At 39.5% G+C, this 19897-nt stretch overlaps 1 protein-coding gene across 5 annotated transcripts in view; it reads right to left on the bottom strand.

The window, feature by feature from the left end:
* Nucleotides 1-312: 312 nt before the first annotated feature.
* LOC126198437 (uncharacterized) overlaps nt 313-19897 on the bottom strand; it is a 111798-nt gene continuing 92213 nt past the window's right edge. For 4 of the 5 annotated variants that reach the window (XM_049934752.1, XM_049934751.1, XM_049934753.1 and 1 more), the window contains 4 exons: nt 13120-13263; nt 9254-10060; nt 1762-1867; nt 313-475 (listed from right to left, as the gene is read on the bottom strand). In XM_049934752.1, coding sequence (XP_049790709.1) covers nt 405-475; nt 1762-1867; nt 9254-10060; nt 13120-13263 — 1128 coding nt within the window. In that variant the 3' untranslated portion in view covers nt 313-404. The remainder of the gene's footprint in view (nt 476-1761; nt 1868-9253; nt 10061-13119; nt 13264-19897) is intronic. The other variant, XM_049934755.1, reaches the window with a different exon arrangement.

The raw sequence follows: 19897 nt of genomic DNA, 5'->3' as shown, positions 1-19897 counted from the left end.
ATAATTGTCAATTCTGATACATGCACAGAACTTTATCAAGATGGAATTTGTTGAGATAAATTTATTTTCCTTGTTCTATTTTATTTGTATGAGCTGACATAGTGTAGCCCTTAAGTTCATGTATAATACATCAATATTATTTGCTTTTGTATTACATCTACAAGATACACACACAACAAATCTCACAAAAATGTCCATCTCTCTTCTCTCATGTGAGAATATGATAACTAAATGACCACTCTTATAGTTAATTATCATTCATACATCAGATCTCAGTAACAAATAGATATATGTAGATAAAACACAGAGAACTATCTTTGTGTTAAAGCAGCAAACCTTTATTTAATACATTGATACTCATTTTGAAATCTGTGAATTGTTGTTAATACAACAGCCTTCCTAGCTCAGTCTCCATCTTTATTCTTATCAGAAGCATGGTCAATGTCACTTGGCATTCCTTTCATTACAACAGTATCTGAAACAGCAAAATTTCTTTGTTTATGCAATTAATTTCTCTTCCTTACAAGCATGCTCAACTTTGATAATGCCTGGATGAGGACCATGCACATTCCTTGTAACACCACCTTACACTAGCCACAAAGCATAGTAACAATCAAAGATTAGATCTCTGCATGAAGCTGGCAAGTGGGATTTTCATATCATTACAGTTTAATTTCAATATACAACATTAGCTACCAAGGAGGAATTACTTCCTAAAGGCTAACATACTGCAAGCATTACTGTTCTATTACTATCAAAGCAAAGATAAAATAATTCCATCTTTAAATGTGTGTAGATCTTTGTTGCTCAGTTTCAACAGACGTTATTCTTTCATAAAATATGAAAACATTTTCTTAAATGTTGTTTCCTTGTAAATACTGTACAATACATCAAAGCTTTCAGTAGTCTTTCATGCAAAATAATGTTTGGCTCTTTTCACAGTCATGCACACACATACAAAAGCATCTTTGCAACGTAAGATACTTGTTAACAAATTTATGTGCGTGTAAGTGTACTACAAAGAACAAATATTGTATTTTGAATCTCAGAATATAAACTGAAAGGCATTTTATATCCAATAGCCGTGGTTTTCTTAATAAGGAGGACGCCATTGCTTGCACAGTATTTTATTTTTACAGGGTATAAGGACAATGATCTGCAGGGCAAAAACATCTACAATCAATTGCAGTTATTACCTTGAGCATTTGTTCAGCAATGTGCTGTGCCATTGTCAACACTCAATGATATGGAATAATATTATTTGTGTGTGTGTGTGTGTGTGTGTGTGTGTGTGTGTGTGCGCGCGCGCGCACCATTATTATTATCCTTAATTACAGCAAATCATATTTGTTATTATCTGAAAAATTTTTATCCATGTAACTGCAATGATTTTCAAAAACCTTTGAGATTGTTGGAGGAAAACTTTTCAGACAACATCAAAATTTGAAAAAATTCATTTTTTTAGCCTGTCTTTGTATTTAAGTATTCCACATCACACTGTCAATAAAGAGGAAATGACAACTAACAAGAATCCCATTAAGGTTCAAACAAGTGCACAAAGTTTACTGGTAAATATTAAGATTATTACTTCTTTTTAGCAGTGTCGTAATTATAAAGCATTGTTTCAGAAAAAGCATTACAATACGTAAAAGTAAAAGAAATATAATAATACAAAGCAGTGTCAAATGCATGCCTATTAAGAGTACAAAAATGAAGCATTAAATGATAACATCTTTAAATTTCCTCAAATCTGAATGTTACCATCAGCAGACTGCTCCACTGATGCTCCACGATCGATATTAGCATCATCCATGGGAGGCCGGTCAACCTCAGCCATTGGTGAATAACTAACACTTGGATCAACACCCTGTAAGAAAACAACAAGCACCCAACTGGAGGACGAAATCTGAAAATGCAGAAATATTGACTGCATATACTGCACTTATTACTCTTTGCAGCCGAGCTAGTTTTGACAATCAATTACAAAAGGTAAATCACAGTTTTGCAACTAAGGGTCTTACAATATCATCTGAATAGTGAAAGCAGATGAGGTATCCAGTAAGTCAGTCAGGGTGTTGAGCAGTAAAAATGATTTGCCATCAAATTTAGAAGAGAATATGACAATTGGTTCATTCCATTTTTAATATGTCCCAAAGGAAAATAAATCTACATACTAACAAAAGAGAACATGTGTCTAAATATTTCTTGAAATTATTATACGTATGAGCCTATCAATTATCAGGGTAAATATTTCTGAATGAAGAAATAATGCTGATAGTACGCAATTATATGTGTACAAAATACTTCTCCACTGTGTGCCTCTAAAGGGTTTTTGTCATTAACAGATTGCTTCTTAACACAGGTCACTGGGCCATTGCTTACACTGGAAATTAACAGGGCATCTGAGTGTTATCAGAGGATAGACACTACTTCCTCTTTTAAAAAAGAGGTTGCCAACTTTTTTAGAGCAGTTGCTGATCAAAGAACCATATATAAGAAAATTTGATGTAGTACAACACACACTGACCATTACAATTTAAGGACGTTGCATACGCCAATGCTAGCAACCGATTGTGGAAAAATTTTACTATTTATCTATTTATGCAGAGCATAATTTCTTGAATAAAATAGAAAACAAACATATCTATGACATATTCAAATTTCATATTTCAATCTCTAGACTGAACTGTTCATATCACCAAGGCATGTTCTGACTTCATGCACATATACCAATGTTGCTAAGGAGTACAACTGGTGACGTGTGTGTCTGATATAGCAAAGAAAACAGTATGTTAAACTCCAAACGGAAAAGTAGCTAACAGCCCATTTTGGTAATGAAATAGAGCTTCTTAATAAAGGGCCATGAAAAGAAATTCAAAAGTTATTACAGTTATGTCTTCAATTTATAGCATCTATAATATGCCATTTTAGGTATTTTATACCTAACCAAGTGGATGTCCATCTCTTTAGACTGGAGTTAATGTCCAAGCTGTAACAGATCATCCCTTGAGACAGTTGTAAGATGGATGTCATTAATTTGATACATCTGTATATTCAGCAATAAGTATTATTTACTTGTAATTTTATTGTATTTACGCCTCGTGGGGAAAAAAAAAGCTTGTGGTATTTTATCACATAAACATGTCGACATTAATTAAATGCACAAAACTTACAAAATCTGTCAGACTTCCACAAAGTGTTCCAACAACAACTGAAACTGGTACAAAACTAAATTAATTGACAACTATAAGGTGAATAATAATAATAATAATAATAATAATAATAATAAATAATAATAAATAATAATAATAATAATAATAATATGGTGGGACAACTATTTACAGCCTGTAAATGAGACAGAGTAATTTTTGAAAGAAAAATGAGTTTTCATTTGTGTGCAAAGCTATACACACAATGATTTGCCAAAAGTATATTCAGATGAATTTTAGCAAGGGGGGGGGGGGGGGGGGGGGACCACAAGAAGACATTCTTTTCTTCACTAAACTGGATATTGTGTGATGCTACATTTCCTGCTAAAACGCAACTCCCAGCTCTTTGAAAATACATTCAATATTTTGGGAACACACACACCAACGAGAAGCAAATTATAGTTTTTCCCATTTTATACAGAAACCAAATGGACTATAGAAAACAGAGATATGATACTACACTACTGACCATTAAAATTGCTACACCATGAAGATGACGTGCTACAGACATGAAATTTAACCAACAAGAAGAAGATGCTGAGATAGGCAAATGATTAGCTTTTCAGAGCATTCACACAAGGTTGGCACTGGTGGCGACACCTACAACGTGCTGCCATGAGGAAAGTTTCCAACCGATTTCTCATACACAAACAGCAGTTGACCGGCGTTGCCTGGTGAAACGTTGTGATGCCTCGTGTAAGGAGGAAAAATGTGTACCATCATGTTTACGACATTGATAAAGGTCGGATTGTAGCCTATCGCAATTGCGGTTTATCGTATCCCGACACTGCTGCTCGCGTTGGTCAAGATCCAATGACTGTTAGCAGAATATGGAATAGGTGGGGTTCAGGAGGGTAATATGGAACGCCGTGCTGGATCCCAACGGCCTCGTATCACTAGCAGTCGAGATTACAGGCTCTTATCCGCATGGCTGTAACGAATCGTAAGGTCACGGATCGATCCCTGAGTCAACAGATGGGGACGTTTGCAAGACAACAACCATCTGCACGAACAGTTCGACGACGTTTGCAGCAGCATGGACTATCAGCTCGGAGACCATGGCTGCGGTTACCCTTGACGTTGCATCACAGACCGGAGCAACTGCGATGGTGTACTCAACGACAAACCTGGGTGCACGAATGGCAAAACGTCATTTTTTCGGATGAATACAGGTTCTGTTTACAGCATCATAATGGTCGCATCTGTGTTTGGTGACATCATGGTGAACGTACATTGGAAGCGTGTATTCGTCATCGCCATACTGGCGTATCACCTGGCGTGATGGTAGGGGGTGCCACTGGTTACACATCTCTGTCACCTCTTGTTCGCATTGACGGCACTTTGAACAGTGGACGTTACATTTCAGATGTGTTACGACCCGTGGCTCTACCCTTCATTCTATCCCTGTGAAACCCTCCATTTCAGAAGGATAATGAACGACCTCATGTTGCAGGTCCTGTACGGGCCTTTCTGGATACAGAAAATGTTCGACTGCTGCCCTGGCCAGCACATTCTCCAGATCTCTCACCAACTGAAAATGTCTGGTTAATGGTGGCTGAGCAACTGGCTCGTCACAATATGCCAGTCACTACTCTTGATGAACTGTAGTATTGGCTTGAAACTGCATGGGCAGCTGTACCTGTATACGCCATCCAAGCTCTGTTTGATTCAATGCCTACGCGTATCAAGGTCCTTATTACGGCCAGAGGTGGTTGTTCTGGGTACTGATTTCTCACGATCTAAGCACCCAAATCACATGTCAGATCCAGTATAATATATTTGTCCAATGAATACCCGTTTGTCATCTGCATTTCTTCTCGGTTTAGCAATTTTAATGGCCAGTAGTGTATGAGCACGGTAAAATATTTGCATCACCTTCGTTAGTATTTTTATCCATGAAAAAGTATTATCTGGTAGTGTCATGATAAAAAATGTAGTTTGTTTCATACTTCTGGGAAAATACTGCTTTATAGTTAAAGGCTACCGCTTGTTTTCACCATGGAGCAATGTAAGACAAATAGTAACTCGCAGTAATCTCTAGTGCCAAAAAAGTACAAATGCAATTTATTGTGCACAGACCTACTGTTTGACCACAAAATGAGTTACATAAGACTTGAAATGATAACAATAGTCAGACATTTTTGTGTGAAGTGCAAAACATGGCCCTAATACTGCTGCCTTGGAAAGGCAAAAACCAAAGGAGCATTTGTCTGATTATATTGGGGGTCTGTAAATTATCTACGATAGGACATACCTACAATACATTTATGAGTATTGCCACCTTGGTAAGTCAAAATAAGTTCAGAGATTTAAATAATACCTGTGTAATTCATGGTGAGAGCATATGTTTGAAACAAAATAGTCATTAAAAAAACAAGCATATGTCAATAACAAACGGAGGCAATAAAAAGAAGGAACTGTGCATCACATGCAAGGTCATTTTAAAATATTCTAGTATTATCAGAAAACAGTCTGGACAGATCTTCCCTCCCTCAGTATGCTTTCCCCACATTCCACTTTTTGTAATGTTAAAGTATCTGGGATCCATAAACGATTCCATTCTGTGCAGTGTTCATCAGTAGAATAAGGAAGGGATACACATTATCTAGTTACCAAATTATCCCCTCCCCCTTTCCAACCAAACTTTGCACTGTTGTTTCAATAGGGTGAAAATGTAAATCAGAGCCAGGATTGTATTCCAGATCACTCTTGACATAGAAAGACATACAAGAACCAAGAGTTTCTGTCATATCTAAAATGAATAACATGTTTGTTGTAATTTTTTAAATTCACTTTGGTTACCTTAGCATCCTGCCTGAAACTTCAATTTGGTTATTTAGTTTTAATCTTTCACATATTTTACACATCTTTCATCTATTGGCTCATCTAGAGTGAAATAAAACATAGTGATTGCTTTATTTCTGCGAGAAGCTACAGATCAAGCAATAAATAAAGCTACTGTTTTTTATGGTTGGCATTTTAAAGTTTAAGCTTGTGAGTCCAATAACAACATCACAAGCACAATTTCTTAAAAGCCTTACAAGTAGGAAAGTAACAACTTTGATTAATTATATAGAGCCAAAAAAAGATTAGAAGGAAATTGAGATTAACCTGGAAACAATATAACGCCAAATAATGGCTGTGTTGAACTGTGTGATGTATAAGGTAGGCCCCCTACCTAACAACAGTAACAATAAGAAGAGAGACACACACAGTTACATAAAACACTGTGTACGTGTCACCTGCAGTAGTTTAGAACAGAGTTAGGACTTGTTAACAAAGTTACAAAATGAATAGTTATACAGTTATTTTGCAACATATATAGATAATTTTTCCTACAATTATTTTCATCACTTCCTGTGCAGAATGACGTTCACTAAGATAAGTTGTGATTAGCTTTGAAAGCCAAATGAATACTTCATAACTGATCAGATTATGATTCCCCTCCTTCATCCTTTAACAACACGGGGCTAATCAATGTACTAAGGTGAAACCACAATACCTTATATACACACTTGGGAGTAGTGAAAGCTTCCTTTAATAGTTGTATTTGCAAGGTGTGCAAGAAAAGTAACGAGACCGATTTTTTATCTATCAAAGTTTCTATTTTTTTCAAACAACAATATTGTCCCTTGAAAGTAGTTCCTTTTCAGTCATCGTTTCCACTTGGTAGCAGCACTGAAGGGCTTCAACTGATCTGGCCTTTACATGTCAGTCATGTTGTTTTGAATACTCTCCAGAGTCCCAAAATGACACCCTTTTGAGACATTTTTTGATTTAAGGGAGGAAAAAGTCACAAGAACTCAGATCAGGTGACTAGGGCGGCTGTGCAGCAACAGGAATGCCTTTTGAGGTCAGAAATTCCTTGGTGGAAGTGTCATTGTCATGATGCAGCCTCCACTTATCTGCAACATCTGATCTCACTCAATTCACCCTTTTCTGAGCCTTCCAAGGACATGTTTCTAACAACCATCATCCTTATTGTTAAACAGCAGGAGCATGCACATATCTGACATTTTCGTTGGTTTTTGAAGTTGAAGGTCTCTCTGAATGAGGTTCATCTTCAAGGTGTTCTCGGCCTTTCAAAGGAGACATGTGCCAGTGAAAAACTTGTGCTCTTGATAAGGAATGTGCACCTTATGCTAGTTTTAACTTTTCAACAAGTATAATACAAAACTTGATTGCACAACGTTGTTCTAAATTCCAATGTTCCATTTTTTAACACACAACAAAAACACAATTTCACTGATGGCACTCTCAAAAATCTTGTAATGGCTGTATGGAGCTGAAACATGGACTGAGCATCTGGAAGTGATGAACACAGTGTCGCCAGATCACTCGCAGTGCTGTCTGTATCATTACTTTTCTCACATACCTCATATTTATTAGCTATAAGAGTTTAAATATTTTTTATATTGCTAAAATGTTCATTCCTCTATTATTGTGTAAAATTACTACAAGCCACCACTCTCCTGTTCAGTCTTATTTGACGTTTTCTGGTGGCAAAAGTGTCACAAAAAATGTGATAGTCTGCTCCTGTAGTATTCTTGAAATCTGGTCGAAATGGCCTCGTTTTAAAACTTTTCAATCAAAAATGTTGCTGATGAATAATCATGCACAATTAGGGAGAAAGCAGTTTTTTTTAAAGATATTGTTATGGTTTCAGGAAAAAGTCTTTTTAATTTTGAGATGCACCACCAGGGAAACAGAAACATTGCAAAAACACATTTGCAACCACTCAATGAAACTTTGATACCTGGTCGGAAGGGGAAGAAGTGTGTTTTGATTATGTGACACACTTCTTTCTGGGTTATCTCGACTTTAAAATACAGCTCTTCACTTCAGTTCCTTTGCTCAATAAGCAGTTAATATGAGGGAGAAGCAACAGGCACAGGAACCATTCGCTACTGCAAAATGTTTCATTTATAACGTGATTAAGGCTGGAAAAAAATTTAAGTGATTCTTTTGTGGGCAATTATTTCATATATAATTTTAGTGCATTTTGTTGGGTCATGTCACCATAGTGCCATCTACAAAATGGCAGAATCTATCTCAACTGTTGTTTTTTGCTGATAGTGTCTATAAACAAAGAGCAATAAATTTATTTACTTCGTTTTTCTTTGCAGTTCAGAAGAAGTAACATTCGCAAAAACAAACAACACATACAAATGGGGCAGTCGATCCTACAGAATCAAAACTTATACTAAATATTTTGAACCCAAAATGTTTTACAGAGAAAACTTAAAAAGAGGCACATTTTCAAAGCTATAAAAGGTAGAAAAAAAATTACATTACTGCCCCTCAATACATGTAGGGAGGAAGTAAACTGAGTATATATTAAAAATAATAATAATAATAATAATAATAATAATAATAATAGTCTAAAATGAGAAGGATTTGAAAGTGCCCTGAAAGAATTAATAAATAGGAAATAAAAAGAAACAGATTGAAAATATACAAGATGTTTATTACTAATAGTTTTTACACCTGTTCACTTCTTATTAATTCACATTTTGTGACAGTGAAGAAAATACAACATGTATATGTTTTTATGCGACATGGAAGGTGTGTATACTTTAAATACCTATTGTCAATTATGGCGGTGGTGGTGGTTGTTGTTGCGATGGTGGTAGTAGTGGAATTGTTGCTACCGAGATCACGAGGTTTATGAATGGTATTCCGTAATCATTACATTATAAAAAGTTACCAAATTTTATATGATGAGAGTACAAAAACAGATCCTGCCAACTGCAAAATAAAAGGCTCTCCGTGTAGTGTTGAAGTATATTGAAATGAGAATATAAAGATACTTAGCATAGAGTGCACCATTACCCTTTACTCTGGCTGTGTGCAGCTTAATCTGCAATTATTTATGGCCCTACATAATAATAAAATAAAGAATCTGCTGTTTATGCCAAACATTATTATGTCACACATACATCAGTTGAATTAATGCTGCACTGTATGCAGTATTTTAGGGAGACTATTTACTCCTCCAAGATATTCAATGTTTATGACAGAAAATAATATTAAATGTTTTGTACCTGGTGTGATGCCACATCTGGATGCTGTTGAGGATGATAGTGTCTCGGAGGTATATGGTATTGATAAGGAGGATAATATGTATGAGGATGTGGAGGATACTGAGTGTATGGCTGATAAGCAGGTTGCTGCTGAGGGTATGGGGGATAACCAGTGTGAGTGTGTGGTGGGCGAGGTGGTACTGGCACTGTCTGTGGTGCATTTGGATTACCAGCTGGTCCTGGTGGTGGTGGAGGATAACCTTGATATGGTGGTCCAGGTGGTCCTCCAGGTTGTTGATGAGGGGGAGGCAGCCCTGGCTGACCTGCTGGATGACTGGCAGGCATGTGGGGTGTATGCTGCTGGGCTGCAATTGCCGGTGGTAAACCTACTGTTGGTGGTGTCGATACTTTACGAGGTGGTGGTGGTACAGAGGGAAGTGCTGGGGATTGAGTAATTTCAGAGGGCAACTTTGTTGGTGCCATAGGACCAGGTTCAGTTTGTTGCGGTGCTGGCTGCTGTTGCTGCTGCAACTGTTGCTGCTGTTGAAGAATGTGCTGCTGTTGAGGATGCTGCATCTGCTGTTGCAACTGAGATTGTAATTGCAGTGGCGGATGTTGTTGTTGTTGTTGTTGTGCCTGAGGTTGCTGCTGCTGCTGGGGTTGTGGTGGCAGCTGTGGCTGTTGCAGCTGTTGTTGTGGCAACGTTTGCTGCTGCTGTGGCAATGGTTGCTGCTGCTGCTGCTGTGGCGGCAGTTGTGGTGGTGGTTGTGGCGGCTGTGTTGTTTGCTGCTGTTGTTCAGGTTCATTGCTCGGCTGCACATCCATTGGCTACAACATGACAGCAATAAAACTAATGTTACTTTAGACTCTCTTCAAAATCACTAATATATTGATTTGTGCACAAAATTTCTTCGGACTAGAGACCAGAAAAATGAAGTAAAAGCAAAATTATGTGACATGCTTTACACAGCATATGAGACTAAGAGACAGAATCAAGAAAAGTACTAAACTCAGCACTGGAAAGAAAGTCTTAAACCATCTGGGGCTGGGAGTAAGATGACTGACAGAGTCACAACAGAAACATGTAGCACAGCACGTTGAAAATAAATCATAAAAAGTAAGATGCATCCAGCCAAATACTAAGAATTCAATAATGATGCAGCACATAATACTAACAAAACTATAAAGGTGGTGCTCTTAAATCAGTTACATAAGTGAATAATCTATGTTGCATCCATATGAATGATACTGAAGTACCAGAGATTTGACTTCTATTTCTATACTTTAAAATAAAAGTTCGTCTCTTTGGAAAAATAAAATTGGACTACTTGAGATAATTTCTTTCTTAAAAGGATAAATGACTTACAAATGATAAAAACACAAGATTAGCACACTTTTGGATTCCACTATGTGTGTTAACTTATGTTTAGACAATGTCCTGATCCTGTCACTAATTCAAGGTTGTGATAATAATGTAATTAAAGAAAGGTTTCAGAGCATTGTCAACTGCAAATATTCAAAATGCTGTGAGCAGTTTCCAAAAATGTAACTCTCTTTAAGTTTCAGAGTAATGCTGATGAACATTCACTGATTAACTATAATAATAACTACATGTAAAATTGTTTCTTACAAATGAAAAAACAAGTTTGAGACAGTAATGGTGTATTTTCATATACACATGCCCTCTTTGATCTTTATTCTTTTGTCACTATTAAAGTCAAATATTCAGGATCTGTAACTGAAATAAAAAAGCTCTCAGTGTCATTAACAAATTTACTTAGAAGCAAGAAATGTGACACCACATTCACGAACATCGTATCTTACTCCCCCGCCCCTCCAACATATTCTTCATTTACACAGAATTTCAGCAAAACTTTTGTGCAAAATTCTAGCCGAGTTTTTGTTCTGGCATAACCACGAGTGCCGGAATGAAGATTAAGAACGCAAGACCATAGAAAGCGGAGACAAGCTGTCAGCCAATAGCGCGCTGACCAGGAGCAGCATCTAGCGGAAGTGAATACAAGCACCGTTCCTGCCAGCCTTGGCCAGATATTAGTGGATAGTATTCGCAGAGTATTAGCACAGCCTAGCAGAGCACTACGAGAACAGTTATCAGTGATCCATATCCACTACTTGTTGGGGCGTTGTCTACATGGGAGAACATTTCTGTTTGCATGTCACTCGTCGCTTGTGAGACCCTTGTTATTTCAAAGTTAAGTATTGTCTGTCTGCTTTATTGAAATAAAACTACTAATGTTATTTGCTTGAACTGTATAGCATTCCAAGAATGCAGCATCCCTTAGGCACCCTATATGCGACAAGTGGGCAGGGCCCCACAATTGACGTTGAGGACTCAACAGTTTTAGCAACAAGGGAAATCGAAAACCTCACTGACATTACCCCAGATTCATTTAAAGCAATTTTTGAAGATATAAATTGGAATGGCTAGATCAGGATACAAGGCCCACAGGTTATGATACACTACCACACTTCTAAACAGACATGATATAGTACAGCCAATCTACTGTTGAGCAGTAATAACGGCCATTCTTTGTTAATAGTCAAACAATGCACAACTATCAGAAATGGTAGGATGACATCCTACTCACCACATCATTCATCAGATTTAGAAACCACACACATGCCATTAAGAAAGTAGAATTCTGGCAGATTCTCACTATTTCCTTCTCTCATTATACGTATCATTATATTTTGTCACACTCAGTTATTATGAATATCCCCATCAACTATTAGTTATTTGTGATCACGGAGGCTAACCTTTGTGCTTTGTTGCCCGAGGGGCATCTGATGCTGTACAACAGCCTAAACAAATTGGTGGGGCAAGTCATCCCCCACCCCTCCCCATACTATATGGGTGCAACAATAAATTTAAAAACAACGTAATTCAAAGTTCTTTATAATGTGCAATTTTCCAGTGTTGGAGATAATGGTTCTTACTAAAGCATGCACACAGCTTACAATAACTGGGGTACAGCAAGAGGGGTACAGTAAAGGTGTGCTTACACCTGTGTGCCTTGCGGCTAGCTGTATGGCTAGCTTGCTCCACACAGATGATGAGGCACCCAGTGTAAACACAGGTGTGAATGGTACCACTTGCATGCACATGTTGAGAAAGAGGCATGAACATAAACCCGTGCCTTTACTTGCACGTGGGGCAAGCACAGTCACACGGTGACTAGCTGTAAGGTGCACAGGTGTAAACGCACTCTAAGAGAGCCCGCAGTCTGGCCACAGTATCCAGACGCAGTGGCCGTGCCTGTGCATGGTTCTGTGAATGTGTGCGCGTTTCTATTTCCAAAGAAGGCCTTTTGGCCAGAAGCTTAAATATTTAGTGGTTTTTTCATTGTGCTTGTCCAGAACTCAAAGCCTTCTCTATCTGGTGAGTAGCAAACTATCTTTTTCACAATAGTGTTATTTTCAATACTACTTTATGCCTGAACTTTTTAAAAATTTGAATTCACATCTTCGCGAGTAAAATAGTTTAAATGGCAGAAAATTAAGAGTGATAGAGAAAACAATTCATGAAATCTGTGCAGGTAGATCAATGAAATATATGGTGTGAAATGCATAACATTGTGGTATGCACTAAAACATGAAGTATAAAACTGCAGCTCTGGGCAATGTCATCTTTAACAAGCAATGTCTGACATTGAAGGTAGTAGTTACACACAAAATTTGTCTAGATTAAAAATTATTATTGTGTGTATTTTATATGCTACACTGTGAAAATGGAAGCTACAGAAATTATAAACTGATGCAATTCAGAACAAAAGCGAAACAAGACAACTAGCAAACAGAATATGCAACAATTTGCACTGCAACTCAAAATGCAAAATTATTTCACGTAATTAAAAGCAATTATTTACCTCAGGTTTAGGCTGAGAATCTTCTGTTGTGCTTTCAGCAGTTGGAGGTGCCTCTTCCGTCTTCATGCGTTCCTTGCGCAGCTGTTCATACTGACGTTCCACCATACGTTGGAAGGTTTCATCATCCACAGCACGCACACAATGCTACAAAAATATGTCTACTTTTAATACTGAGATCAGTAAAGTTCATCTGCAATAATTTATTTATTTTTACATGTTGCCAAGAAAGCCACACACACACACACACACACACACACACACACACACACACACACCTGCACCCCTACATGGTACTGGCTGGGCGCACAATGCCGGGATTGAATTTTGGCAGATGTACTGGGGTGGGGTGGAGTAGAGATTGTTTCATTCAGGAGGCAAAGAGGGAGAAGGAGAGGGAGATGGGAGGTAGGAAGAGGGTTTGGAGATGGGTAGCTCACAGTGTGGAGGGAGTCAGCAGGTTTGTGATACACTGGTATCGGAGTATGTAACAATGTAGCACACAATGCAGGTGACATGAACGTGTGAATTAGAAGGGGATGACAGGACAGAAGAAAGGGAAACTGTTGAATGGATTGCGTGGGGACAGTGGGGTAGTGGAGGTTTTGGCCACGAAGGTTGCAGGAGCGAATGATGTGTTGTGAGGGTGATTCCCATTAGCATAGTTCAGAAAAAGTAATGGTGGAGGGGAGGATCCAGGTGGCACTGGTTGCAAAGCAGCCATTATCTCTAGTATGTTGTGTCCAGCTGCATGTTATGCTGCAGGGTGATCATGTTAGTTGTTGGCCATAGTTTGGCAGTGGCCATTCATTCTGGTGGACAGTTGGTTTGTTGTCATACAGACACAAAACACTGTGCAGTGATTGCAGAAGAGTTGGTATATGACATGCTTGCTTTCACATGTGGCCCGCTCTGATGGGATAGGGTAAGTCTGTGGCAGGACTGGAGTAGGAAGTGATGATGGTGAGGGTTGGAATGAACGGATCTTGCACGGGGTCTTCCATAAGAATATGACCCTTGTGGGAAGGGGTTTGGAGTGGGGTATAGGGATTGGCTAGGAAGCTATGTCAGTTGGGTGGGTGATAGAATGCCACTCTAGACATGGTGGGAGGATGTCCCTCATTTCCATGTACTATGATAGATAAGGCACTGGTGGAGAATATTGTTCACATAATTCCAACATTTTTTGTCCTCTGGTGGCCAGGCCATACGGGAGTGACTTTTTGGTGTGGAAGGGGTGACAGCTGTCAAAATGCAGCTAGGGTTTAATATGGGCAAAGGTATGGATGGAGTCATCAGAGAGGTGGAGGCCAACGTCCAGAAAGGAGGCACGTTGGGTTGAGGAAGACCATGCGAAGCAGGCGGAAGAGAAGGTGTCGAGGTCATGGCGGAATGAGGATAGGGTGTCTTGGCCCTGAGTCCAGATCATGTGGGAGGCTGCACTTTATTCAATTGACTGGAGGTGTTGGTTAACAAGAGCTGAAATTCTTTTGGTAGGAGCACATTAACCAGCTACCATGAGGCATCCAGGATTATTGGGTTTGTTGATTTTGGGTAGCATGTAGAAGGTGCGTGCGTGCGTGCGTGTGTGTGTGTGTGTGTGTGTGTGTGTGTGTGTGTGTGTGTGTGTGTGTGTGTGGAATGTTGTTAGGGTGAAGAGGGAGATGGACTCAGGGGAGAGGTTCTGGGATGGACCAAAGCATTGGAGGTTAAGTTGTAGTTCTGTGATGGTACCATTATGGAGGATTTTGCAGGGGGAAGCCTTCTGTCAGGTACCCACTGCAATTCATCATGGCAGCGGTGGAGCCTTTGTATGCAGAGAGGATGGTTAGATCACCATCTATGTTGGGATTATGAATAGCTGTCCTTTCTTCTGTTGAGAGGTTAGTGTTCTCAGGAGGGGACTTGAGGAAGGATGGTGAGACCAAATTGGTGTTAAAGGTGACCAAGGAATGATTCAGTGGGGTGGGGGGTTCGTAGCTGGATGGTGATATGAACTGGGAAAGGCAAGGTTAAATGTTAGGATTAGTTTGGCTTTGGTTGGTGGGGTTGGCAGCAAAGAAGTGTTTCTGCTGTAGGGGATGGTAGAAGGAGCATAGGTCTTTAGCAAGTGCAACTTGGTTAAACTTGGGTGTAGAGCTGAATGTAAAGCCTTTGGACAAGACAAACTTCTATATGATTGAGGTTTTTTGGTGGAAAGTAACAGCAGTGTTTTGGGTTTGTTCGGGTTATGAGTTTTGTGGAGTGTTGGTAAGATAGTTTTAGAGGACATGGAAAATTGTGAAGATCAGCTAGGTAGGGTCTGGGCACTGAAATGGTTGACAAGGGGGTTCACTGTGGGTAGGATACATGTTGATGGATAGTGATGCTCCAAGGTGGGAGAAAGGACAGCCATACATCATCTCAAAACAAACTCTGACCTATCATTCTTCCTGCAGATAAAGTCTCTGCTACTGTTGCGATGAATCGCACTGACTACCTGACAGATGGTTTCCCAACCACAACCCACACTCCATCTTCTAAATGCTACCCAAAATCCGTAAACCCAATAATCCTGGACACCACATTGAAGCTGGTTATTGTGCTCCCACATAAAGAATTTCTGTTCTTGTTCACCAATACCTCCAACCAATTGCCCGAAGCCTAGTCTTCACATCAAAGAAACTAAACATTTCCTTCACTGACTCCCCACCATACTCACACTTTTACCACCTGGACCCCTACTCTTCACTGTTGATGCCACATCCCTATACACCAACACCCCTTACGCTCATGGCCTTGCCGCAATCTAACGCTACCTCTCCCACACCTTTCAGATTCAAACATACTACCTCATTAGTTGTACACCTTACAAATTATTTCCTTAAACACAACCACTTCTCCTTTGAGGGGAAGGTATATAAACAAATCGAAGCACAGCCCTGCACATCAGCATTGCACCCTCCTATGCCGAAGTTTTATGGGCCATCTATAGAAAACCTTCCCAGCTTCTCAAAATGGGAGAGCCCTTGGATTCAAGTTCACTGATGATATCTTCATGATCTGGACTTACGACCAAGACACCTTATGCTCATTTCTCCATAACAACATCTTGTTCCCCATCCACTTCACCTGGTCTCTCTCAACCCAACATGCAACCTTTCTGAATGATGACTTCCACATCTGATGGCTGCATTCACCTCTCTCTCCACATTAAAATCCTACCTGCATTTTGACAGCTGTCATCCCATTGACACCAAATATCACTCCCAGATAGCCTGGCCACTTGAGGACATTGTATTTGCATGCTCGGTATGCTGAAGCTAGTGAAGGACTTCACATGCAGCCACCCCCCCCCCCCCCCAAACACAGTTCGCAAACAGTTTATCCATGCCATATCCTCACACATCCCTAATACTCCCACCACCTCTAAGAAAAAATTACAAAGGAGGGTCCCCATCATCACACCATATCACCCTGGACTAGAGGAATTTAAGCATGTCCTTTGTCAGGGCTTTGATTATCTATCAAGCCTGGAAATGAGTCATCCTACGCAAGATCTCTGACACCCCTCCAAAAGTGGTATTCCATCATCATCCTAACCTATGCAACATACTGGTCCACCCCTCTGACGCTCCCACTTCCAACCGCTTGTCACAGGGATCAAATCCCTATGGAGTACCTAGTTACAAGACTTGCCCTATCCATCACTCCAAACTTCCTACTCCAGTCCTGTCATACACTTATCCTATCCCATCGGAGGCAGGGCCATATATGAAAGTAACCATTTTATAAACCAACTCCGCTGCAACCACTGTACAGCTCTCCATGCCCACATAATAACCAATGAGCTATACATCGGAATGAATGCCCACTGCTAAACTGTGGCCAAGAACAACATTGACCACCCTGTGGCACATCATCTTCATCATGCTTCACACTTCAAATTGCTGGTTGATAATTACTAGGTTCTTCACGTTCTGTTGCCAGTACCCACCCGTTACACATTCAGCACATACAACTGCCACCCCTGCATCCTGCATTTTTGTCCAGCAAACCTGCTGCCTGCCTTTGAGCTACTAGCTACCCATCCCCAACACAACTTCCTGCCTCCCACCTCTCTCGCCGTCTACCAGCTCCACCCGACACAACCCACACCCCATCTCACCCCACATACTGAAATGCAATCCCATCTTTGTGTTGCTGACCAGTCAACCAGTACAACGAAGGAGCACAGGCCTCTCTCTCTCTCTCTCTCATCCCCCCCCCCCCCCCCCCTGGCCTTGCCGCAATCTAACACTGCCTTTCCCACAACCTTCAGATTCAAACATACTACCTCATTTTGTGTGTGTGTGTGTGGGGGGGGGGGGGGGGGGGAGGGTGCACTTGTATGTACTCTCCCGGATTTTTCCCAGATTTCCCGGATGAAAATACACTTTTTCCGTGTTAAGTGACAGTATACTCCTACTCGGCACTGTAAAACTCATCAGGCCTATGGTTTTACATGCGGGAGTGGAATTTTCCAGTAATTTAGAAAACGAAACTCAAGAGGGGGTAAAACACGTTTTGAAAGACCTTTGATGTGCAGCAACATGTGCGCTGCATATTTTCGTATTACGAAGGTATAAATTTGAATTCCACCAAACACCGCATGTTACTTTCCGAAACATTGAAGTCGAGATTGCGATGTGCTTTTGTAAGACAGTCATAGCTCCTGTCACGTGATCTTGCCAGCTGACGGCAGCATAGGACACATGATGTAGTGAGTCAATAACAAGGTCACTCTTAAGTAACGCGAACACACAAATAAGAAAAGTTAATGGTTTAAATTAATATACACAGCATTCACATGTAATATTGGTCTCGAAGATTAATAAGCTGGAAAAGAAGCTAAGCTTCCACATATAATGTTGATCTTTTTTGCGCGTGTTACACTTTAAGATACATCACACAAATGTGCCAGTAAAATGATGTAAATGTCTGATCTTTTGGGCTCGAAAGTCTTCTAAATGGCCGTCCTCAAAGAGTTGATTTTTAAATGAGAGTCAAACGCTTTGTGATTTAAGAAATTCATCGTACATTCTCGCACATAGTTTATCTTGCGTAAAAAGGAAATCTGCTTTGAATGTAACGCTTTTCAAACCAGAATTCGCAATATTTTCCCGCGACCTGTTAGAATTAGGTTCGTTTCAGCAGTTGCAAGAGAACGCCAAATAACAGGCGTCACCGCGCTTGTGCAGCTACGATGACGCAGGAAGCCCATATGTTCGTATGTGTAAAACATTAAAAGATCTTACGTATGGCATAAAAGAAACAATACATAAGATGATACGTCAAGAGCATCGAAATTTCGTGAACCATACTAAAACACATAATTCGGCTTAAAATGCACATTCATATGTAAATTTTCTTGGAGTACCAGTACTGTATTATCTCATGTTTGGTTCTTTATTATGGCATAATGCCATATGTGCACTTGAAAAGCAGCGAACAGTTGAAACTAGCTAATAGTGTGAAATTAAACACTTCGTTTCAAATAAACTGACTGCCTCAGCAGAAAAGATTTAATAAAAGCCAAATCTCTTTAGCAAACTGGCAAAAATAACTTCATTGTTCTGTCAGGAAGGTGGAAATAAAATCTGAAACTAATAACATATTTTAGCCTTCCGTAATTATGCGAACAAATTTTAATTCACTTGATAGCTCCCGGCCACAAAAATCAGTTTTGTTATCATTTAACGTGAGAGCAATAAACGAAGAGGAAACAACAAAATCACTGAACGTAAACACAGGTCACGTGGACGCTGCCCACCTCCCCACCACAACTCAGACTGCTCTGTGCATCATCCCCAGATTTACTATATTTCCGAACCGAGGCAATATTAAGCAGTGGCGCCCAGCCACACTTCTGTAACCAGAAGCGGGAGAAGGTACAACTCATACACAACTCAACTGCGCATGCTCAAGAGCCCGCCAGCAACAGCTCAAACGAATCAAATTTAAACAGTTGTCACATCACGTTCATCGGAGGCAGTTTGTTGTTATAAAGCATTGCATAGTCTTCCTAAAGCCTTCGACACACTTTGCTGTTGGCAGACGCTCGTATGAGCACTGTTTTGTTGTTGTAAACGGTGCATTTCCTTTGCAACTTAAGTTTTATTTTAGTTTTCTTTTTTCTCTCGTTCATGTTTTGTTGCTGCAGTATTATTCTGCAGTAGCGGGATACAGTAATATCCTTTGTTAAGAAAGCTAAAACAATGAAAAATTCTCAGTGCTCTACTTTACTCCCACATTATTTTTACATTCTGCTAAAACTCTCCACACTATACTTCTTAATTGTGTTAATCAAGGGGAAAAAAATACCTTCGTTGAGACAATATTACATTAATTGAGAAAACAGGCAACTCCTTGCAGTGGGTGCAAATAGAATTGTCAAGGAAGTTTACAATTGGTCTATACGCAATGAAGTTACACTGGACATAAAGAAAACAAATACCATGAATTTTGTGTTGAAGACAGAAAGCAACATTGTTAAATTAGATGTAGATGGTACCTCTGCAGATTGTGTAGTAAATATGGAATTTCTAGGTATGAATATTTATTCTCGGTTGATGTAGTGTCACACACAAAGATACTTGGCAAACAGAATTTCATTAAGTAACAGTCAGCATCTTTTAGTTGCATACTATCCATGAGTATACTCAGTTCTTGTCTTTGAATAAGTGCTCATTGTAATCTGCTCAAAGCATTGGGGATTAAAGCTACACCATGTGAATTCATTTAAAAATCAGTAAAGCATATT

Source organism: Schistocerca nitens, chromosome 8, assembly GCF_023898315.1.
Source record: "Schistocerca nitens isolate TAMUIC-IGC-003100 chromosome 8, iqSchNite1.1, whole genome shotgun sequence".
NCBI classification, from domain to species: domain Eukaryota; kingdom Metazoa; phylum Arthropoda; class Insecta; order Orthoptera; family Acrididae; genus Schistocerca; species Schistocerca nitens.
The sequence above is the reverse complement of the archived record's forward strand: the minus strand, read 5'-3'. Positions and strand labels throughout refer to the sequence as shown.